Below are 24,703 nucleotides of genomic sequence, written 5' to 3'. Positions count from 1 at the left end.
AAAATAACTGTTGCTTATTTAACCAGTTATGAAGTAACCATTTAAAATGCTTTAAAACAGGTTCAAACCCTAATTCTTTTAAGACTTAGCTTCCCTAAATAATAAAACCTAACAGACATGAGAAAATTATCTTGATAGATTTAAGCAGATCAACGTTTAGACTTTGATTCCTATCAGTAAATTAAAATTTTAATAACTTTAACTGATGATGTTAATTATAGCCAATCTAATCACGTACACAAACTTTTTGAGATTTACCCTCCCTAAAGCTTCTGTGACTTAGACGTTCTACAACTTGTTTACATCCTTCTCTTCACCCTCTCTTTTATCTTGGACTTTAGCACAAGAATATTACTTTACCATACAAAATACTTTCTCATCCAAAGCCATTTCTTTTATCATCTAGTTTTCCATGTTAAAATATATTTACAAACCTATAGCTTTCTTTTCTTTTATATTTTCTAGTTTCAGACATTTTCTTAAATTCATATTCTGAAACAATTCTTATGAATATTTTCTGTGCATTTGATTCACACAATGCATCTCATCCCAGGAGAGGGTTCAGACAATCTGGCAGGTACAAAGCTGTGCCTTAATCTTGTTTCTCTCCCAGGTGCCATTCCAGGGGTCGGAGCCCAGGGTGTGTTTGAGTTCAGCCATCTCCTTTATTATCATCTGCGTCTCTCTCACCCAAGGCATGTTGTCTTCAGTGGAGGAGGCCTTTCCATCCTGTCCCCTTTCCCTCCCTTTCTGAAACTTACTGAGAGAGTAGAACCCCAGAGTATGAGGGTGTGCCATGGCAGTTGGGATTTGGTCTCTGGTTGGCTTGGGTACTTGTTTGTGCAGGTCTAGTGGTAAGGTGGAGCCATAGTTCTTCCTTCTCTAAAGAGCCAGCTCGGCCTGTCCTCCAACTGGTAGTAGGGCCAGAACTGAGTACAGAAAACGTCAGGCCTTTGCCACCTGGTTTGAAAGTCAGAGGAGCCCCAGTGTAGGAGCGCTTGTGCAGAAGGGCCCTTGGCATCCTCGACATCTGAACAGAGAGGGTGACCTTGATCTTCTGTGGGCCTCAGAGCTGTGGGGGGTGACCCTTAAGGCCAGACGAGGACGCCTGAGTCAGCAGAACTAGTTGCCCTTTATTGATGCAGCCCTCAAAGTCTCCTTTATCTCCTGTGAGTGTCCAAACATTAGCAAGGGCTGTGGCAAACTGACTGCCTGGCATGCATCAAGCCCTGGCTTCGAACCCTAGCATGACAAATCAATAAAGATACAAAGCATTAGTGACCTCGTATTGAGGCCCAACTAGACCTTGGGCAGTTGGATTGAGTGTCTCTTACCAAGGCAGGACCTAGGCCCCCTTTTGTGTGTGTGTCCTTTCCCTCTTAAATGGAGAAACCCCAGGGTTTTGGGGGGGTTGTCTGACACTGTGTTGACCCCAGCTCTGGAAGCCCTGTAGACAGGGTTGAGCATCCCAGAGGAGACAGGCCAATAGCTTTCCTGAGAGCCACCTGCCCTGGACAAGTTGGTCTTTGCTAGTGTCTGTATCTGCCATTTTACTCATGATTAGGGCCACCAAAGTACTGTCCTACTGGCTGTTATATAAAGGAATCTGATTCATACAGCCAGGGATGCTGTCCCCACCGTAACAGACCCGAGTTTCAAGACGCCTAGGAGGTAGGGGTAGTAGACAAAGTAACTCTATTCCTAAAAGGATAAGATCTTTCCCTGTAGTCCAATAAAGTAGAAACTGGCAAAAAACTGAGGATCAATGGGGCAGGATCTGAGACTAGACTTCATATTTCCTGGGGGAGGTTGCTGCAAGGCAGAGAAAGAGAAAGAAAGGGGCAACTCACTTAGGTACTGGCAGGTAGACAGGAAGGCTCTGCTCAGAGTCGTCAGATCACACGGAGAAGTCACCTCAGCCTGGGACCCAAGGGGCTGCCGAGGGAGGCCCTCCTTCCGCCTTCAGGCAAGAGGCCATGCAGGGAGAGTAAAGCCCAGGCGGAGCTTCTGTTGCCGTCCATGGGCTCTTGGCCACCTCTAGAGACGCTGCCGTCACACCAGCGGGTAGCCCCAGCCAGAGACTTGGGGGACTTTCTCGATTGAATGGATGGCCATGAAAGGAGCCTGGAGCAAGGTCAGAGCCTCTGCAGGGACAGAGAGGGACTGCAGAGTCCTGCTCCAGCAAGGCGTCCCCTGAGCCTTGGGTCCGGCAGCCACACTTAACTGCTTTTCACCTTTAACAACCGGCTGACAGGGTCTGGGATCTTTGATAGAGACAATGTACAAAACAGAGTACAGGAGTCCTAGAAGAAAGCAAAGTGAAAGAGCTGTAGTCCATCTCACTCACCTTTGAATCTCCCCATGTGGGCCTCCAAGATGAGGCCAGAGTCCCCACTCTGCCCATTGCCTTCTGGGTTCTTGTCTCACAAATCTGAAGAATAAGATCCATGGACATTAACAGAAGGGAAGAGTAAACAGAGTGGGATTTACTTGAGTGAGAAGAGAGAGAACTCCCACCATGTGAAGGGGCCTGGTAGCAGGAAAGCTCATTTTGGTGTTCCAGCTCGGGTGTGCGCATTGGTCACATCTGTTAAACAGGCATGGAAAACGTCACCGAGGCTGTCAGCTGTATCCTTTAGCCTGAGTTTGGTGGGGCTCCAGGTGTGGTCTCTGCACTTGAACAAGACCTCAGCTGGGGGCCATCACTTCTGATTGCTGACCATTGACTCTTCTTATTCACCAACATTCTGATGGACTGGCCAACTAGGAAAAAAAATATATGGGCTAGTAGTTTCAAAAGTATCTTTGTCCTGACCAATTTAAATCAACCCTTTTTGTTAAAACTTTATTTAAGTCCCATGAACTGAAAAGGTATTTGGATCCATTAATTAAATTAATAAGTACTCATTTATAAGCTAATTGATACTATGTTCATGATATATGGACACAAGCAGGCATGCAGAGACAACACACAACACATGGGTGTGCACACATACACCAAGCAGACAGGAAGCAGAGACCTTGTAGCTTTTAAGAAGGTGCTAGATCTCCACAGGTAGGAGATCTAGTATGCTGCAGGTGTTTATTAAAGTCTCTATTAGAGTTTACCCTCTGGAAATTAAAAGACAGCCTGTCACAGATGTTCACACCCTGACTAGACATTCAGCAGAGCTGCGCTGGGAATGCTGGGCGTGCAGTCTGTACCAGGGTGGACGTGGAAACCCAGGTCCACGTGGCCATTGGTGCTTCGTAGAGTCAGTCTCACTCCCACTATCGCCACTGTGCACAGGGGACCTTCTGCTGTCCTTCCCTGTCCCTAGGCCTTGGGTCTTCACTCCCGGTTGCCTCCTGTAATGAATCTCCCCTGTGCACCCACCCACTTTACTGGAGGTTTCGTATGACTTGGGCCCTGCTCTGTGCTCAGCCCCCTTAATGGTGACTTGCACACCCCCCTCCTGTTCTCCTGGGGGTGATCTTGTGTTTCTCAAGGCACTCACACTCACACAACCTCCAGGATGTTCTGACCACCAAGGAAGTACTCCTCTCTCAAGCATGAGAACGGATTTTCCTGCACAGAATTACCCCATCACTGTGGTGCTTGTTGGGGTCCTTCCTCGTGTTGCTGATCCATTTTTGATACACTTTGGATTTTAGGTCCTTTGTTGGCCTCAGAGATGGCAGCTTCCTCTGAGAAGAAGGTTGTGTGTGGCTCCGAGGCCACCACAACAAGGTGTAATTGAAATCTCAGTCCCTGTCCTTGATGCCAATTCAATAATGAGGACACAGTTTTGAGGAAAAGGAAAAAGAAGTTTTATTGCTTTGCCAGCAAAGGAGAAACACAGGGACTCCTGTCCCAGAGGCTGTGATTCTGCCCATCCAGGGGAGCAGGGGGCTTTTTATTTTTGGTACCAGGGATTGAACTCAGGGCACTCCACCACTGAGCCACACCCCCAGCCCTATTTTGTATTTTATTTGCAGACAGGATCTCACTGAGTTGCTTAGAATCTTGCTTTTTCTGAGGCTAGCTTTGAACTCATGATCCTCCTGCCTCAGCCTCCTGAGCTAATGGAATTACAGGTGTGTGCCCACCAGGCCTGTCAGAACAGGGGGCTTTTAAAGGAGCTATTCAAAAGCTACATTCCAGGTGTGCCCTCACAGGGGGTCCCAGAGCGCCCTGGTAGTCTGTTAAGATTTACTTGCTAATCTTGGGAGATATTCACTTCCTGGACCCTCTAGCAGACATCTCCTTCCTGTGGAGCACAGATAACTCAAGGAAATCTTATTCCCTGCCCCCCGGGTTAGCAGGGGAGAGGGAGAAGAGATAAAGGAAAATATGGCCCTTTTAAAAATAAGCCTCAGAATTATGTTCAAAAGGTGAAGTGGACCACTGTTAAAAAGGCAGCAGGATGCATCTCCTCTGAGGAGCAGCTTTAGGTGCCATTCTCTTAAATGGATCTGAGCCTTGACGCTCACCCACCTGCCCTCTGCCATTAAGATGAAGCCTGAGCCCGGGAGATGGGAAACTCGTGCAAGAACTGGGCGGAATCGCCCATGCTGTATCCCTCGGCTGAGAGCCTTCCAAGTGTCTTTCTCCTCCCTTGAGTGAGACAGGAGGGATGGAGGGGCTGCTCACGGCGCCCTCAGACCAGGTGGTGGTTGTCATGGGAACCCTTGGGCCACGTGCAGTTGGTTCCCTTTGCCTCTGCCTGCACAGTCAGGAGATCTTCACCTAAAGGACCTGCCAGGATCCCGGAAATAAAAACAGGCGTGGTCCCAAGACTGAGCTGGGGCCGCTGGCTCCCCTCGCCTCCCACCATGGTCCACACACCACCCCGTGGGTGCGGGCTTGGGTCCCCGTTTGCAGATCTCACTGTGTCTGCGGCCTGGGCGGGAGTTGGGGGGTGCTGAGTCCTCAATCCCCATGGGCCTAAGTCGTTTCAGCCTGGTCTGTACCCTGATAACCTCAACAGCAATTGCAGGCTGAGGTGCGGCTCCGTGGCAGAGGCCAGCCTAGCATGCTCAAGGCTCTGGGTTCCATCCCCAACATCACAAAGAAAACATAAATAAAACACAGTTGCAATGTTCGTGAGGTGTTTATTCCCCCACAAACGAACCTGGAGACCCCCAGGGCTGCAGGTTCCCGTGCCATGGGAGAGTCCAGCTTGGCTCCCCAGAACTCCCTGATCTCTGTGGAAAAGCACAGTTGCTTTTGGGGGCACCTTGGCAGACACAGCCCAGGAATTCACTGTCCAGGCATAGAAATGCCATAAGTGAGTGTCCTGAGTCCAGCAACCCTGGCCCTGGACAGAAGACACTGCCAGGAGTGAGGAGGGCTGCTGGGCCCCTGACACCCTGTCCGAGGCACAGCCACCCACATGCCCCAGGTGCTACTGTGGGGGCCGTCTTGGGGCTGTGAGGGGCTGCCCCACTTCACATACATCCCTTTAGGGTCTCACCAGGGCACAGTTCCCAGAGGAGCCACATCTCAGGGACCCTGCATGTTCACTATCTGGAAGGTCGACAACCAGTCCCACCCCACTGCCCTGCCTCCTGCCTTTCCAGTCCCTCCCTGCCCCTGTGCCTCAGCACCCCTCTCGTCCAACACCCTACCAGTCCACCCCCCAGCAGTCAGAGCCACACTTTACAACTCAGGTCTTGTTGCTGGGCCTTGGGGCTCCCCTGCAGCCTGGCCCCTCTCTGCACATGACCGCAGCCCCCTCTGTAGCCTGGGCCACTCTAGCAGGAGCACTGACCCCAGACCACCCTGCATCAGAGAGCAAGCAGCAGGGTCCGTGTCCCCTGTTCTGTGGGAGGTTCCCCATCCCTAATCCGGGCAGCAAATGAATTAGGCAGGAATCACAGACCTCACAGCTCCCCCAGCCTCTCAGGCCGCAGGCCATACTGTGGAGGCACAAGATAGATGCTTGGCCTCCACACTTATGGTCAGCTGGAGCTCACTCTGCTCCTCCCTCCTGCTGGTAGCACCACAGGCCCTGCAGGTGCTCCCCCTGCCCATCTCCCTCCCCGCTGAGCTTCTTCTAAAGAGCTCCTTGACCACTCTGGTCAGAGCCAACAGAACAAAGGAAGCCACAGGGTTGGCCCTGGACCTGGGAACACAACTCTGTCCTACCACACCAGCTCCTGGTCACTTTCCATTGAACAATTCCCACTGCCCATCACCTCCAAAGACTGGATGAGGCCCAATGGGTGCAGTCTGTGGCCAATAGCCAACCCTCTGTGAGTCAGAGCCTGATGGCTCATACAGAGGCCTGTGGGCACACGCAGCATACCAGGGCAGGCATGGAAGAGCCCAGCAGCCTGCGCGCCAGGGTCTCCCTGGGAACAAGTGGGAGTTCAGAAATCAGGAAGCAGCAGGGAGCCTCTGAGCAGGGCCTCCTGGAATCCGCCATGATGTCTTAATCTTAGGGTGACTCTGCATACCTTGGATAATGACTGCCTCCTGCTGGGGGGGCTCTGCTGGGGACAGACAGTCCCCAGGGTAGGTGGGACCTCACGGGGCGGAGTCCTGCAGGGCTACCAGGTGTTGATGGGCGTGGGTTTGCTGGGGATGGGGGGCACAGGCTCATGGTAACAGGGCTCACCACTCCTGGAGAGGGAAAGAGGCCTGGGCCAACAGGAAGCCATGAGCCACGAGCAGGAGGACCCTTGTCCCTTGGCCACACCCCCTTGTCCTCCCTGGTGCTGCACTTGATTGAACATTTCCAACATTTTCTTAAGACTTGTCTTTTGGTTGACAAGTCAACTGCACACCTGTGGTTCACGTGCTACTTCCATACTCTCGTTGAGGAGTGAAGGGCCAGGCCAACTAGCACATCCACCACCTCAGATACTCCCTGCTTCTTCTGGGAGAGGACATGTGGAATCCACCTCGCTGTGTTGAAACCTGCAGGGCTCACTGAGGGATCAGCCACCGGCTCTAAGAAGCACCACCTGAGCCACTGCTCCCAGGAACTGGAACCTGTGCTACAGCCCTGCTTCCCCCCACCCCACCCACCCAGCTCTCCACTTGGCTGAGCTCAGCCTTCCCAGATTCCACATGAGCAAGATGGTGCAGCATCTGTCCCTGAACCCATTTCACTCAGGGTTTCACCTGTGACACAGAGGTGGGTTCCATTTCTTAGCTACCATGAACAGTGCTGCATCCCTTCAACATACTGACTCAAGTCTTTTCGGTAAATACCCAGAAATGGGATTGCTGGATCATATAGTACTTCCCTTTCAGTGTTTTAGGAACCTCTGCCTTGAATTCTAAACAGCTGTCCTGATCTGCATTTCCATTAATAATGTGTCAGCTCCCTTTTCCTGAATCCTCATCAGCACTTATCTTTCATATTTTCAAAATAGCCAGTTCGACAAATGGTGATATCTCACTGTTGTTTTAATTTGCATCTGACTAGAGGTGTTGAGCATTTTCTCATATATAGGTTGGCCATTTGTACATCTTCTCTTGAGAAAGGGACTTTTTAATTTGGAATTTGGTAAAGTCCTATATCTCTATTTTTATTCTGTAGCCTATACTATTTTAGTACATGCAAAAAAAAAGAAAAGACAAAACCCTTTACAGACCTATGTCATGTAGACTGTTAGAACTGATAAACAAATTCAGAAATTTTGCAGGATACAAAATCAACTTATAAAAGTACACTGTAAAAGAAATTAAGGAAACAATTTAATTTCCAATAGCATCCAAAAATATTCAGGGATGATTTTAACCAAAAAAGTGAAAAATCTGCATATTGGAAACTATAAAACATTGATGAAAAATATTGAACACAAATAAATGGAAAGACATCACATGTTCATGGGTTGGAAGAATTAACATAGTTTAAATGTCTGTTATCCAAAGCAATCTATAGATTCAATTCAATCTACTTCAAAATTTTAATGTCATTCTCCATAGAAATAGAAAAACAACCCTACAACTCACATGAAACCACAAAAGACCACAGATAGCCAAAGCAAGCCTGACTGAAAAGAACAAAAGTGGAGGTATCACCCTCCCAGATTTCTGAATGTCTTACAAAGCTGATTACATTGTAATCAGAACAGCATGCTGCCAACATAAACACATCCAATGGAATAGGAGTCCAGAAATAAACCCAAATTGATTGGTTTTCAAAAAAGATGCTAAGAACATACAACATGGAAATAAATGGTGCCAGGAAAACTGGCTATCCACATGCAGAGAAATGAAAATGAGCCTTCTCAGCTCTTATACAAGAATCAACTCAAATGGATCACAGACTTGAAATTATAAAAGAAGAAGAAGAAAATGGGGAAAGTTTCCTACCTTTTGAAGTCAAGCAATAAGAATGTGGGTTCAAAGCATCCTTGAAAAAAGCTGAGGCTCGAATGCCTCACCCTCCTGAGACTGGCAGTCCCTGGCACCGGGCTCAGGCAGACCTCTCCTGCAGTCAGCCAAGGAGCATGGGTGAAGACACGCCTCATCCCGGAGACACCAGGACAGAGAGGCTGGTATGGGGAATCAGAGGACTGGATCAAGGCTGTGCAGACACAGAGGAGCGCAAAACTCACACAGGACTGAGATGCTGAACTCCTAGCAGGCAGTGTCCCCCAGCAGGGGGAGAGGGGCCACCTGGTGACAGCTCCCCAGGAAGACCTCACAGAAGGTGCTGCACATGCAGTGGCTAAGATGAAGTTCCTCGTGCACTCGGTCAGTCATGGGCAGTGGAAAACGTGTGTAGATGTGCCAGCTGTGCTCTGAAGGGAGAAGCTGCACCTCCCTCATTGTGTGCACCAGGCACCACCTGGAAAGTCAGACTGAAAAGACCCCCGTTTCCCTGTCCAAGGAGAATCACACGAAACACTGGCTGCAAAAAGCAAGAGGGATTTATTGGGACACAGGCGCCTGCGGGTGCCCAGCAGAACCTCAGCCGGAGCTTTGGTGAGCTGGCACACCGGGCTTGGGGATACAGAGATTTTTATAGGGTAAAGGGGCTGTTTTTGCGCGGGGGAAACAATAGGTTTCTTATTGGTTAATTTTAAACCCAGCATATAGATTACCTAAAGGGCAAAGTTGTTTTTCACTGTATGTTACTAAAAAAGAACCACATAAAAGCTACATATTTGCACTCCGGTCTTCCTGCTCCTGCTCATTCAGGCATGCCTAGGGACCTGGTCCTTTGTCCTTTCCCAACCAGTTACACCTAACTAATTATTTGAAAAATACCTCTGGTGCCTGCATAGGTTTGTGACATGCCTCGGTGGTTTTGCAACTAGGCCTGAGGTTGTTGGGCTGGGGTCTTTCATTCCCCCCTTTGTCTGGAAACTTGGGAACCAATCATGGTTCCCTCAGTTGTGGGCCTATTTGGGCAGACTCTACATCTTGGTAAACAGTAATCCTCAGGGGACAGTCTTTAACTTTCCAAACTTACTTAAAATTGGCCTCCTAGATCCAACCTGACCTGATTTACTTATCTATTCTGGCTTTGTTTACCCTAATTTTAGAAACTTTATTGCCGTAAGGAGAAGGAGTGAAAAGGGGCGATGGCTCGTTCTGGCTGCTTCAGGCTGAAAAGGGGTGTCGAACATGAGGGGGCTCGATGACAGGGGGAACGACGACATGGGGGGACATGAGTTCCCTTTTCAGTTCCATTTGAGGTCTGGTTGGGGAAAAACAGGTTGTCATCTGGGGATGGGTACCTCTATGAGAGAAACAAAAACCATGAGTACTGAATAAGTGTTGCAGCAGCTGGAACGTGTCACTGTACATAAGTTCCCTCCAGTTACCAGGATTGTAAACATATCATTTAACTTTTAGGGTTACAGATGTTCTTTCCCTTAAGACACAGTTTAATAATTTAATATTATCTGATCTTGCAAAATCCTTTTACTAGTATGACCTGTGTCTAATAGAGAAATCTAATTCTGTTACTTAGGGCTGGATACTCATACTAGCAAACACCAAGCCTACCTGTATAGGTTAGGAATATCTGTGGGCCTTAAACTAAAAATTACTCTGGCAGTTTCTTTTGATAGTTATCAGGCATTCCTACCTAAGAATCTCTTTTGCAGCCTCCAGTTTACTTATTGTTGGAGGCTACATTTAACTATTATTATTATTTAAGATGTCCAGGAACAGCTATGTTTTGGCTTTGACTGTCTTTGCTAAGTGTTTAAGATGAAGCAAGACAAACTGACTTCTGTTTCTATAACAGTCAGCTGAATTTCTCTGGGAGTCCTCGGGAACTTTACAGCAGCTTCTCAGTTCTGCTAGTGCCATTTGCACTGGGATGGGTCCAGGCCTTGCTTGACCACGTGGCTTCCCTTGGAAGCATCAGGGATGTCTCCCTTTTCTGATGACCCCCCTCTTCACAGCAAATGCACTGATTGGCTTTCTGTCCTCCACTGGTCTCATTAATCTTCCTGATCAGGAGGTTATGTGGCCTAGAGTTGCAGAGCTCTTTAAAGAAGTCCCCTATCCCTTGATTCAGACTGACTCAGAGGGCAAGAGCCAAATATTGGTTTTCTTGGCCCTTTTTAATTTAACTTTAATTTTAAAACTTAATCTTAAACATCCAGCAAATAAACTTTAACAGCCTAGTATTAAGAGTACTGGGCCTTAATGTTTATCTCTTTCCTGTAGGTGCTAACTCATTATCTTAAATTAACCCAAGTTGTGAGTTCTTAAAGCAGTACCTCTTTAAAACATTAACAGGCAATCCTTAGACCATCTAAAAGCAAACTACAAAACAAAACTAACTAGGATAAAAACATATTTAGTTTATGTAATAGCTACCCTGAATTCTGGCAGAGTTATACATTATAATCCCCTGTTTGAGATCCTGGCAATCGTGACAAAAACCAACTTTTGGACACAACCTTAAATGCACTGAAATCTGGCCTACTTCTTTCATAGTCACTTATGAGATGGGACATAGAGCCTTATCTCAAGTAAGGTGGGGCTCTTTATAAATCTTAAATACTATAGTTCTGAAGCTAATCTCTGCTTTTTAGACATCATTTTATAAAGCCTACATAAATTGTTGCTCAAATTTACATGAACATTAGCTAACACAACATAGTATCACATCTAAAACATGAATTAAAGAAAGGCTGAAAGCTTTTAACTTTTTGTAGAGAAGTAGCAAAGTACTTTTGTGTTTTGCAATAAAACCTTTACATAGATTAAGCTCTCATTAACTTAAAAATACATTTAAACTGTATCTCAGTGTAAAAAGTAACATAGAACTTTACATATTTTACTGATATCAAGTCTAGTTATAGAACACAAATAATAAAGCTTTTACCTCACAAACTTGTGTACCTGGAAGACATGAACACATTAAATTTACCATAATTACGTTGATGATTTTATGTTAACCATGTTTGGCTTTTAAAGAAATGACTAAGGGGGATATGGCAGGGCTTAGATAAATGGCAGGCAACCTGTCTATTGGCAAGTTCTTTCAGATATCATCACCAGCACCTGAAGAAGATCAGAGCGAATAAAAAACAGAATAAAGATAAAAATTAGAGCAAAAATCAATTTCTGGCAGAAGTTCGTGCCTGGTAGTGAGCTTCAGCACTGAGTGAACTGTTCTCTTGAAGATGTTGGGGGTTCATCGGTCATCAGAGGCTGGTAGTGCCTAAGCAGAAGCTGGTTGGAAGTTTAATTTGAGACTTTCTGCAATCGGATTTGAAGGAACTTTATTATGCAGAGCAAAAGAGTACAAGAAAAGTATTGAAAAATAACAGTTGTTGTTTAACCATAGTTGTGTAACTTAAATTTACATAAACCTCCTTTATTTTTTTCCACTTAAACCTTTTTGATTACTTAGTCACATAGACTTTCCTATCTAGAAACACAATTTTTAGAACCTTTCAGTTTTTCAGTTTTTTTTTCCATCTGTTATCCTCCTTTTGTTCACATTTTGAAACAATACTTGTAAATTTTAAATTTAAGCAGATTATTTCATAGACATCAACATTTTATTAGAACCTTTTTGAACATCTAGAAAAACTTATAAGCTTAATTTTAAAAACATCTTTACTTTCATTTGTTTACCCAATTTAAATTGAACCATTTGAATCACGTGAATCAAAGATATTTGGATCCATTTTTAAATTTTTTATGAGCGCTCCTCATTTGTCAATTTGTCATATCACTGCAGGATATATGGACATACACACATACAGACATACCGACATACAACACATAACAAGAGTGTGCACACATAATAGTGATGGCCTTGTAGCTTTTCGCAGATGAAATCTCCATTGCAATGTTTCAAAAAACTCCAGTTGATCAAAAATAGAACTTATCAGAAAAACATTAACTTGTCTGTAGGAACAAAATCATGAGCTCAAAAAAAATATAGAATCTAAGAAAAGGCAAAAGTCCTAGAAAAATTGACCGGCCAGTAATTAGTAAATGCCATACAATTTATTCTTTGATTTAATCTAGTTTGAGTTCGGGTAAAAGGACACTTTTACTCTTTTTTTTTTTTTCCTTGGGCCTGAGCTCCAAGCTGCTTCTGTTTGCATATCAGCTTAAACCCTGGCTGAGGTCTGGAAGGTACTGGGAAAACCAGAATTCTGAGCAGAAACTTTATGCCTAAGGTATTTTAACCATAAGTCACAATTTATTTTTTTACACTAGAAAAATTTGCTCACACAAAACTGAAAATAGGATCTTACTTGATAATATAAAAGCCACCATCAGAAGGAGTTTCTTCAGGATCATTAAGCTACTTTCTTTGTTCTGAAGTTTCTAAAGTAATATTAAGTTACATTAAATCGCCTGAAAAATTTTAAAAGAGAACTACACACCACCATGTATATCAAAATTAAGCTTTGAAAATTTCCAAGACTGTTGCTAATTAATGTCATTTCAATAAGCCAGACCAACGTTTTAATTTAACACTTTTTAAAATTTTACACAGAGAGAGAAACAGATACCAAATCATAATTTACTATCTTTACCCAAATCAATGCACTGTATACCTAGTGAAATCTCCTTAGGCTACCCAATTCAAAAACTGATAAAAAATAAAACTGAATGATTGGGAGTTACTTGCCAACTTGGAAGTAGAGTTCTTTTAATTTTTTTATCCTAAGTATTTAAGTTCTCTGGTATGAGCTATCTGAAATCTTAAACTAAACAATTACTTAAACCCAACTTTTAACTGCAAGAGAGTGCAATACTTTAGAAACCCATTCAGATACCAGATTGTTACAATAAAAAAATTAATTTTGTTAGACACACATTTAACTTAGATTATCCCCAAGAAACAATCTATAATAACCTTAAAACAGACCAGATAAGGAAAAAAAAATCTCTCCTAGGTTTTGAACTTCCATTTAATCATGACTTTTATCAGTGGCTAAAACAGACTATTGAAAGTTACCTATGTACCTTAGAGAACCTGGGCAGATTTTACTAATTATCTCATGTCTTTCTTAGTCCTACAACCTGAATTGCTAACATTTCTGACCTGCGAAGGAAGGGAAGCATCCAGGAGGAATGGATGCGGGGTTGGGAGTGTTGCATGGCCCATACGGAGGCAAATGTGATTGGGGCTTTCCCTCAGTGCCATTCATCTACCGATCACCCTAGATACCCCTGGGGGCTGTCGGAAGGGGGCTCAAGAGAAAGGAACCTTAAGAATTCGTCTGAGAGTAGCCCAGACCGGAATTCCTCAGTTGTTCCAAACTCTTTCCTCCACCTCCACGCATCCAAGGCAGATCAGGATTCCGGACACTGTGTACTCACGCCAATTGCTCTCCAGGCCCAGACAGAAAAGTTGGAAACGGCTTTGGCAGAACCCAACATGCCTGCTCTGTACTGAACAGGTGATTGAGAGCTGCTTAGGCCGAGAAACCTCTCACCCGAGTCTTGAAGAGTGGCGGCTGCACTAATTGCATTTAAGTAGCCGACGGGTGCCCACCTTATCCTCCAGAAAGAAAGAGAGAGAAAGATGCACTTCAAACAGACATGGGGTGCATGCACTTACCTCGGTGTAGAATCTCAGTCTGGGACAGAATTTATGACTGAACGTTTGGCTCCCATCCCCGAAGCCAATTAATGTCAATTTAATAATGAGGACAGGGTTTTGAGAAAAGTTAAAGCGAGATATCAAAGTTCTTAGATCCCCAGCAGGCATTTCTTAATCGCAGCGGGTGCACTCAGGCCAACTACAGGAAGAAAAGAAAACACTGCTTCCCTAATCTTGCTCACAATTTAGGTTAAAATCTAGCTAAAGTTATCTTCACACCTCTAAGGCAGATTGGAATTTGGGACTCTGCATCGGTCAAACTAAAACAATGCCATCACACTTAACAGAGACACAGACAAAAAGACACACACAAAGACATAGATTCCCTTTTCAGATTGTCAAAAAAATGAAAGTGGGTGCTGGCCCCAAGCCGACTGGGGCCTTCCCTTCAGACAAGCGAATTGGGGGAGCATCCCCCTCAGATTGGGTCTAACAATACCAGATTGGGAGATTCTCTTGCCAATGGTCGAGGGTGAGACTCAAAGGGATCGTAATTGATTGTCCCATGTTAGTTTCAGATGAAGGGATTGAATACAGAGACAGAAATAATAACCACAATAACACTGCAATCAGACCAAAGAGAAAGAGCGCTGCGCAAATTCAAAACAAATGGCTTAGGCAGAGCAGAAGCCCCGCCGCTGCCTACAAAACCAAATGGCTTAGGCGAAGCACAAGCTTCGCCGCTGCCTACAAAGACCAAATGGCTTAGGTGAAGCACAAGCTTCGCCGCTGCCTACAAAGTGATCCCTGGGACGTCTCCCAGGGTGGCAGGGGAGAAGTCTGAGTTCGTCAACTCCTTCTCAAGCTGCCCAAAATACAAAGCGACTACGCGTAATCGTACAAATGCAGCGCGTAGAAACAAAGTATCAGCCAAAAGTTGCAAACATTACAGACATAAAAGTGACACCAGACGACACAACAGACACCACATGAGCTGGCCAGCTTACCTCCCAGTGATACCAGGTAGTCCTTGGGCAGGGATCCGGACGGGATGAGGGAGGGGCTGATGTTTATCTCGGTGGGACCTCCAAATGAAAGCAAGAGGGATTTATTGGGACACAGGCGCCTGCGGGTGCCCAGCAGAACCTCAGCCGGAGCTTTGGTGAGCTGGCACACCGGGCTTGGGGATACAGAGATTTTTATAGGGTAAAGGGGCTGTTTTTGCGCGGGGGAAACAATAGGTTTCTTATTGGTTAATTTTAAACCCAGCATATAGATTACCTAAAGGGCAAAGTTGTTTTTCACTGTATGTTACTAAAAAAGAACCACATAAAAGCTACATATTTGCACTCCGGTCTTCCTGCTCCTGCTCATTCAGGCATGCCTAGGGACCTGGTCCTTTGTCCTTTCCCAACCAGTTACACCTAACTAATTATTTGAAAAATACCTCTGGTGCCTGCATAGGTTTGTGACATGCCTCGGTGGTTTTGCAACTAGGCCTGAGGTTGTTGGGCTGGGGTCTTTCAAGACAAAAGCAAGGAGGGTGAGGCAGAGGCCGGGGGCAGGCTGCCTGGGTTCAGACCACTTGGACAGGTGGCCTCCCTCACTGGGCACCTGCTCCCTGGCTGTAGGAAATGACGCTGGTGAACAAAGGTGGTGCTGGTGGCAGCAGGGAGCAGGAGAGAGTGTGGGTGACAGGAGACCCTGCACAGGGGTGGGAGAGAAGTCTGGCCCTTACCTGCAGTGTGAGCTCCATCTATCCCTCTCCCTGTGGGAACACACCTGGGGGACTGACAGCCAGTGGCTCCAAAGTCAGACATGCAGCCAGGCCCAGCTTACTCCAACAGGAGAGTCAACGCTATGGCTGGCACCTGTGGACACCTGTGCAGGTGTGGTCCTGGCCTGGAAGCTCAGGGGACAGACACACAGCGACTCACACACTCTTAGGTCCACACTGGACTCCTGAGTCAGGCGACCTGGAAGGCTGGCTAGATCCTCCCAGCATCCTGAGAGCACATCACCACTGTGGGTTTTACACCAGGGGACCGGCCAGAGCCAGGAAGCCTTCTGAGGCACACAGCCAGCTGGAGGCAGCGCTACATCCTGACCCCTGCCATCAGGGAAAGGGTCAGCTCTTGGACGGAGTTCTGCTGGAGGCTCTCCTCCCCAGGGCCAAGATTCTCTGGCAGCAGGCGGCTGACCACCCCATCTTCTAAGGCCTGTGCAGACAGCCACGCGGGAGCTGCTGCTACAAGCACCTGGACTCAGGCTGCTGGCCCTAGAGCTGCTGCATTACCCTTCCACTCAGGCAGCACCTGCCTCCAGGCACTGAGTGTGAGGCCTGCTCTGGCCATGAACAAACCACGCATCCTGACTCCATGGAAATGCGGCCTAGTGGGAGACCACAGAGAGGCACCCTGTGGGGCACCAGCCCTAACCCCTGCCCCCCCCCCCCCGGGCAAGGAGGTATTCCACCTGCAGCTTCCTCCTGTCCAGCACCCCCATGCTGGGACAGGTGCTGTGGGGGAGCACCAGGGGATCATCAGGGAGGCCCTGGGGAAATCAGGCTGAAACAACAGAATGAAAAGCCCTGGCACAGGGCTCTGAGGATGGAGGCAGAGCCTATGCAGAGCCCCAAATGGGGTGGGAGCAGTCCCTACATACAAGTCCAGCTAGGGGGAAGGTGGGTGGGGCCATGTCAGCAAAGCCCCTCCCTGTGGAGCGGTGGGGGTGGGGCCAGGTTCCAGGAGCCCATTTCCCATAGCCATCCATGAAGGGTCAGATGCACAGTAAAAATGCACCTGACATTCTGACACATCTGTCACCGCAACAAGATTCGACAGAACAGTAGGCGCTGTAGCTACAAGAGAGTGCTTCATATTCAACTGCTAGAAAAAGTCTTCATCTAGACTCACTACCCTAGGACTGGACTGATCAGGCCTGTGCCTGCAGCAGGCACCAGGGCAGCAGGGCACCAAGGGGATGGTACTGGAGCAGTCGAGGCCAGAGAGCCATGGATGAGGCAGATCAGTTGGTCACAGCCAGAGGCAAGAGGAAGCAAGCCTGGGAGATGCTGGAGGCAGAGGGTCAGCACCATCACCCCATGAGAAGAGCAGGAGGCATGGGTGAGGGGATTGTGGCTCCTGGGTGGGATCCCGGAAGGCACACAGAAGAACTGTTTGAGAAAGAGGAGGGGGGCTGATGGAAGGAGTGACCTCCCTCCAGAGGAGGTGGGACATGCAGCACTGACTGCCCCTGAGGAGAGGGAGAGGATCGCACATGGCTGAGCATGGGGGTGCCCTGGACAGGAGGAAGCTGCAGGTGGAACATCTCCTTGCCTCCAGGGCAGGGGAGAGGGGTGGTGCCCTCCCCAGGGTGCAGAGTCCCTTTGCACTTGTCTCCCTCACCGCTCTGGGAGTGAGAGGCAACCAGAGCGCCTCCTCCTAGTGTCCCCACCAGCACAGTGGACTGGCATGTCTGTCTTCCCGTGGGTGGTGGTGTGTCCTTCTCCTCAGTGCACAGGGTATCTGCATTCTCCCCTGTGAACTTTGGGGTGGGTGGTTGGACTCATCCCTCAGTTGCCTGTCAGTGCTGCAGGAATCCATGTTTCCTTCACTCCTGTGGCTGTGACTGAGTGTGATGGGGACAGGTGGAAGGAGGTCACACTTAGCTTCAGAGGGTGGGAGAGCTGGCTATGGAGCCAAGGGCTGTTGACTAGCAGTCCTGGTGCAGGGGGCTGAGTGTGGGAGGCACGGGCATCCCTGGACACAGCGGAGCCCGTGTAGCAAAGGCTGAGCGCTGGGGAGAGGAGACACCCAGGCACCTTCACAGATAATAAGGAGGCTGAGATGCGTAGTGTGAAGGACGTTGGGAGCCAGGCTTCACCCACATCTCTGAACCATGCAGGCTGGGCTGAGGAAGGGAGCCAGAGGCCAAGCAATCATTCTCAGAGGGAACATATCAGCAACCCATCTCCCCTGTGCTGAGACACAGGCACTTGTCCAGTGACTTTACATCTTCAAACCCCAGCCTCCCCAAGGCCAACTGCAGAGTAGGCAGCGGGAGGCACAGCCATCAGATTTTTGCCTTGTAAGCCAAAAGCAATTAATTTCAAATTTCACTCTCTCCTGCCTCTGAAGTTTCACTCATTAACCAAATGTGAGGCCAAAGCTGGGCAGTGCATGGCATGACCAAAACCCAGAGACCTTGTCACCCTATGGTGCCTCTGGGTCAGGAAACAGAGTCCTATGCTCAGATGAAACCCTGGGTTGCATACAGGGATCAGTGTCCTCCCAGGCTCTGTGGTCAGGTGTCCGTGTGCTTCTGTGTACCAGGTATGAGTCGACCCCAGTCTGCCATGGCCAGACAGCTGGGGTCTGCAGGTCCATAGGTGTGCCACCCTCTCCAGGTGCTGCTCTGGTCAGCCAACAAGGTGTTTGAGGAGCTGACAGACATCGAGAGGCAGTTCCACAAGGCCTTCTACACAGTGCGGGCTTATCTCAACTGTGACCGGTACTCTGTGGGCCTCCTGGACATGACCAAGGAGAAGGTGAGGTCTGGTGCTCTCGGGAGCCCTCCTGCCCAGCCTGACCCAGCTCCAGGATGACTCTCTCCTCTCTTCTCCTCTGCCCAGGAATTTTTTGATGTGTGGCCTGTACTGATGGGAGAAGCCCAGCCATACTCAGGCCCACGCACACCCGATGGCCGGGTGAGTGGTGGTGGCAGGGCCACACCCAGCTCATAGCTTGGATTCCCTGGCTCCGACTCCAGAGGGAAGTGAGGCAGGGGACTCCGACCCGCCTGCCTGTCTGCCATCTCCCCACTGCAGCCTGCCTGCCCCAGGGTGGGGTGGCTTCACCAGCATGTCCCCTCATAAGACACAGGCACACATGTGGCCAAGTGTTGTTCAGGGTCCAGCCAGGTGCGGGCATGTGAAAGTGAGACACTTGCTTGGGGCATGTGTCTGTGGATGTGTGTACCTGTCACCTGTGTGTGCTGTGCACATGCCTGGCTGGGAAGGGTGTTGGCTCCCTCCCCTCTCTAGGAGCTGGGCCAGGACCCCACCCTGTTGTGTTCTGGTTCTCAGGAAATCGTCTTCTACAAAGTCATCGACTACATCCTCCACGGCAAGGAGGACATCAAGGTCATTCCGTAAGTGCCGGGTTCTTGCAGCATCACCATCAGTGGGGCCCCCAGATCAGGCCCAGCCTTTGGAGCAATGAGTTCCCACCTGGCCTGTGGCCCTGAAACTTGGGCAGGGCAGCTGCCTCCCTGTTCAGAGCCAGCGTGGAGGGACCTGGGAGGTGAGGAGGGAGTGGCCAGACTGAGCACTTGGACATCCAGAGTAGGCATTCAGTGGGATCAGGTAAGCTGTGTAGGTGGCTTAGAGGTCAGTGTGAAGGGTCTCTTGGTTGGCCAGCCCAGCGGTCTCAGATGGAGCCCCAGAGGTAAGGTTGGCCTCTCACCCTCAAGAAGTTCAGTACAGAGCTAGAGGGACTGGGGAGGGGGTGCCCTCTTCACTCCTACACTGTGTGGTCAGTGACCCTATGACTCATAGGCCTGACAAGACCCCACCCCAGGCTCCAAGCAGGCACAAGGATCTGGGTACCAGGCCCAGGTAATTTTGGCCAGGACTGCAGGACAGGTGGCTGACACTGAGTCCCAGGAGGTCAACTGAAGTCACAGCTTGAGAGCTATGCATAGCTCCTCTGCACGGGGAGCAGTCCTTGCAGAGTGAGAGTCCCCAGCATGACAGAGTGAGACGAGCCTCATCCTCTGGCCTCCTCCAGTTCTCACCAGGTTCCCAGCCCCATCCCCACCTCCACCTGAGCTCAGAGAAGGGCATGATGTGAACAGTCACTTGCCTTCACAACCAAAAACTCAAGTGTCTATCCATCTGATCCTTTGCTTCCCTCCCCCAGCACACCCCCAGATGATCATTGGGCCCTGGCCAGCGGCCTTCCAACCTATGTGGCAGAAAGTGGCTTTGTGAGTGCCGTAACCCTGGACCCAGACCTGTGCCTGCTGGTGTTTGATGCTTGCACACCCTGCCTCCCCCACCCCTGTCCCTCCTGCCACCCTTTTGCTTTGCTGAGTTAAGAAGTTCACCTCTCTCAAGCAAGGCTGGGCTGGTGAGTGCTGTCAGAATCAGTGTGCATGCATCTGCTCCAAGTGACACCAATTCTGATCCTTTTCCAGATCTGTAACATCATGAACACCTCCACTGATGAAATGTTCAAGTTTCAGGTATCTGTCTAGTCATTGATGGAAAGTGTGTGTTTCACTTAGGAAAGAAAACATTTTAGTTCAAAAATGATAGGCTGACTTAGTTCTTGCTGTTTAAAAAACTGCTTCAGTCCTAGTGGCTGATGAGAAGCATGTATTTGTGCTCTCAGATCTGCAGGTGGGCTGGGCTCTGCTGAGGTTCTGTTGGTCTTGTCTAGGCTCCGCAGGGCTCAGCCAATCCTGCCTGGGCTCACGTGGGGCCATGTGATCCTGTCTGGGCTCACTGGATGGGCTATGTGGGTTCAGCTGGGCCAGGCTGAGCCCCAGCAAGCACCTCTCTGCTCTCTATGTCTTCATCTGGGGACCACGGGCAGGGCAGGCTCTTTCTGGGGAGGTCACATGGACTGATGGGAGCATGCTGTGTCTCTCAACGCCTCCTGTAAGAACCAGCCTACAGTCCCTATTCCACCATCCAGCCCAGTGTCTTTGGGACGGCAGACAGGACCAGTTACATGATACTCAGGGCCCAGTGCAAACTGGAAGTGTGAGGCCCATGTCCAGCAGTTGTGGACAACATCGACAGCAGGGCAGCCTGGGGCCTTCTGAGAGGGGCTTCTGTGGGACTACCACCCTCACATGCCCATGAAGCCAGCTCTCATGGGAAAATACCCTCCTCTAGTTGGAAAAATCATGACACAAAGACCATAGACACCAAGTCCTCAGACAAGGTGGGGGGTGAAGAGTCAGCAAGGAGCCTGGCTCCAGGCCTGAGGGTGGCATAAATAAGGCTCTCTCCCTGGGCAACACGCCTGGCCCTGGCCAGACCCAAGGCCACCCTCAGCTCTTCATGCCCCTACAGGAGGGGCCCTTGGATGACTCTGGGTGGGTCATCAAGAATGTGCTCTCCATGCCCATCGTCAACAAGAAGGAGGAGATTGTGGGGGTGGCGACCTTCTACAACAGAAAAGACGGGAAGCCCTTTGACGAGCAGGATGAAGTTCTCATGGAGGTAAACCAGCAGAGGGGGCCCTGCGTGATGTATGACATGCCCGCAAGTGGGGTGCCTCCCTGCATTCGGCATCTCCCCAGCACTAGGGCAGGGAGAGTGCGGATAAGGGAAGACTGCGAGGCCTTGTCCCTGAAGGCCCAGCTGGAAGGCGCTAGCTGTGCGGCAGGTGCCCACTGAATGGTCAGCAGGGCTCCTCAGGGAGCTCGGAGAGGTGGGTGACACTGCTCTTCTGTCTCCAGTCGCTGACACAGTTCCTGGGCTGGTCGGTGCTGAACACAGACACCTACGACAAGGTGAACAAGCTGGAGAACCGCAGAGACATCGCCCAGGACATGGTTCTATACCACGTGAGATGTGACAAGGACGAGATCCAGATGATACTGGTACCGCAACTTGCATTCCACAGTGCCTTTGCACAGGGAGGCAGGCAGCCCAGCCGGGGACACATACCGACCCCAGGCACTGGCCTGGCACCTGCCCCAGGACCTGCCCCAGTATCCATATACTGCCTGCCTAGGCCAGGGCCCCACACACTGCCAGCCCAGCCAGCCCTGGAACCTGCCTCTGCACCCACACACTGCCTGCCCAGCCCAGCACCTGCCCCAGGACTTGCACCAGCACCCACACACTGCCGATCCTGTCCAGGGACCTCCCCCAGGACTTGCCCTGGCACCTGCCCTGGGACCTGCCCTGGCACCCACATACTGCCTGCCCAGCCCTAGGATCTGCCCAATGCCATGGGCTCAGCTGCGGATGGGTGTGCCAAATGCCCTCCAGCCTATCACGCAAGGCTCCATCTGTCATCCATGCAGAGTGCTGAGATCAGTGCCAAGAGGCAGGAGAGTGAGTGGTGCACACATGCACACACAGACACACATACACACACACACACACACACACACACACACACACAGTCATGCACACGTACACAGTCACACACACTGGGGCTCTCAAGCACCTGCTCCCTCCCCTGGGGGTGCCTATCTGTCTGGAATCGAGGGTACCCTGGCCCAAGGAGATGGCTGCCCATCAGTATTCAGAGGTCCCTTTGTCCAGTGTGCTCACGTGTGAAGGTGATGTGGTCACTCTCTCACTCAAGGGGTGAGAGCAGTGCCATCTCTCTCTCCCATGACCTGCCTGTTGCTCCCTTTAGCCAACGAGGGAACGCCTGGGGAAGGAGCCTGCTGACTGTGAGGAGGATGAGCTGGGGAAAATCTTGGTGAGGACCTGTCTCTGCTCCTCAGTGGGTGCTGGTAGCTCCTGCCAGCAGAGGAGTTCCCCTGGGACAGGATGCCATCTCAGGATGTCGGCTGCCATCTACATGGGCCTGTGGTCGGGTGTGTCTGCACTCCTCAGTAGACATCTGTCTACAGGACCCTGGCTCTGAATCTTTCTTGGCCAGTGTGTTGAGCTCAAGTCCAGCTGGGGCTGACCTGACATCTGCACTGCCAAGTGCATCTGTATGCCTGCCTGTCTCCTCTGTGCTTCCAGAACTGTCCACGCTTTAGTCTCTGCAGGCATGACTTGGACCAAGTCACACACAGCACACACAGACACATGATTGTGTGTCTCCCAGAGAACATCACAGATCACCCTGGCAGTCGTGTGACACCTCCAGCTCTGTCATCTGTGTGATTTACCACTGTGTGGTCTTGGAGCATGTGATCATTCTTGACAAGTTATGACTGTCCCCAGTGTCTGTGTCACCTGTGCTTGTGTGAAAGTGTCTGCCATGAGTCTGCATATATGTGCCTATGCCTACCTGCCTCTGTCTACCTGCCTCTGTCCATGTGTGCTTATCTTTTCCTGCACACATCTCTGTGTTTGCTAGTTTGCCTCCCTGACATCATTATGTCTGCTCAGCTGGGTGGGAGGAGAGGGAGGACGGGCTGAGTAAGGGGGATGTGAGCATCCCAGGCCACAGGCTGAAGATCACACTAGAGATGCCCAGGGCATCTAGCTGGAGAGAGGGTTCTGAGAGGAGGAAGGATGGGGATCAAGTAGGACTGGTGGGCCTGCCTCCCTCAGCTCACAACCCCCCTGCAGAAGGAAGAGCTGCCAGGGCCCACCAAGTTTGACATCTATGAGTTCCACTTCTCTGACCTGGAGTGCACTGAGCTGGAGCTGGTCAAGTGTGGCATCCAGATGTACTATGAGCTGGGCGTGGTCCGCAAGTTCCAGATCCCCCAGGAGGTGGGGACATGGTTGAGGGTCCCTAATCCCCTGGGAGGTGGGAGGGCATGGTTGAGGATCTCTGATCTCCAGGAGGTGGGGGGTGTGGTTGGGGCTCCCAGATCTTCCAGGAGGTGAGTAGAATGTGGTAATCAGTGTCCCAGGAAGTTTTGGGGACATTTTCTTGTAAAACCACAAAGTATGCCTAGAATAGATGAATGGATAGGTAGATAGATAGATGGAGAATGGATGTATACAGATGGAGAATGTGTGGATGAGGCTGCCTGGATGGAAGGGTGGATGGAAAACTGGGTAGATAGATGGACAGATGAATGGATAGGCAGATGGATGAATGAATGTGGGGGGTGGGGTGGTTGATGGACAGACCAGTGGAAAAGTAGGTGAGTGGGTGGATGGAGTATGGACAATGGAAGGGCCAGTGGGTGGGTGGGTGAATGCACAATGAGTGATGAGGGTATGGATGGTAGATGAATGGTTGGTGGGTGGGCAGATGGACAGATGGATGATGGGAGGATGGACAGAAAGTTTGACTAGTAAGAGTCCAGGCAACCTTTTCATTGGGTGCATCCCTGAGCAGTAGTGAGTTGGCGTGGGGTGCAGAATGGAAGCAGCTCCTCACCCAAGAAGAAAGTACCTAGTGTCCCTTGGGTTTGGTCACAGGCGGGCCCTGGGGGGAAGGGGTGGCTCTCTCAGCTCTGGGCCACGATTCTCCTCCACCTGCAGTTTTCTTGCTCTGTCCTTCGTCCAGCTCCACACCTGCTTCCCACAGCCCAGATGAGGGAGTCGATCACCTTTCCTCATGCTCCTCAGAGAACAGGAGCCACAGGCTGTCTTTTTTTGGAAAAAGCTTTAGTAAATACTAAGGGAAAACACAAAAGAAGAATTTATAGAAAATACTAACAGAATAAAAATATTCCCAAATAATTTTCTGACCCTAAATATCACAAGGGAAGCAAGAGGCTCCTCTGAGCCCCAATGATAACTGCCTGCAGCGTCCCTCCCTTCTGTCCACAGACCACATATCTGGTCCATTCAAATATCCACACCTAAAATTGATTCTTAGGGTCTCCCCAGGGTCCCCTCCCCAGTTTCGGGCTGGGCCATAGGCCAAGGCACCAACTCCTAACGGCTGCAGCCAATCTTAGCTCTTCTCACCCAGCTCAGGCTTCCCACCACCCCTGCAGGTACCCAAGAAGGTCAGTCAGTTCCACTGGGAACTAGGGGGATGGGAGGCTCAGGGGACCAGCCTTCACACATGAGGTTTGGGGATTCAATGCTGATCAAAGACCTGCATGTC

General features: G+C 49.7%; 1 protein-coding gene across 1 annotated transcript in view; it reads left to right on the top strand.

The window, feature by feature from the left end:
- Pde6b (phosphodiesterase 6B) overlaps window positions 1–24,703 on the top strand; it is a 62,402-nt gene that overhangs the window by 32,964 nt on the left and 4,735 nt on the right. Inside the window, exons 4-12 of the mRNA XM_077803366.1 lie at window positions 18,388–18,528; window positions 18,613–18,687; window positions 19,066–19,130; window positions 19,901–19,967; window positions 20,178–20,225; window positions 21,064–21,213; window positions 21,453–21,596; window positions 22,367–22,432; window positions 23,260–23,406. Of these exons, the coding sequence (XP_077659492.1) occupies window positions 18,388–18,528; window positions 18,613–18,687; window positions 19,066–19,130; window positions 19,901–19,967; window positions 20,178–20,225; window positions 21,064–21,213; window positions 21,453–21,596; window positions 22,367–22,432; window positions 23,260–23,406 (903 nt within the window). The remainder of the gene's footprint in view (window positions 1–18,387; window positions 18,529–18,612; window positions 18,688–19,065; window positions 19,131–19,900; window positions 19,968–20,177; window positions 20,226–21,063; window positions 21,214–21,452; window positions 21,597–22,366; window positions 22,433–23,259; window positions 23,407–24,703) is intronic.

This window comes from Urocitellus parryii, chromosome 10 (genome assembly GCF_045843805.1).
Source record: "Urocitellus parryii isolate mUroPar1 chromosome 10, mUroPar1.hap1, whole genome shotgun sequence".
Taxonomy (NCBI): domain Eukaryota; kingdom Metazoa; phylum Chordata; class Mammalia; order Rodentia; family Sciuridae; genus Urocitellus; species Urocitellus parryii.
Note: the sequence above shows the minus strand (reverse complement) of the source record. Positions and strands in the feature narration are given on the sequence as shown.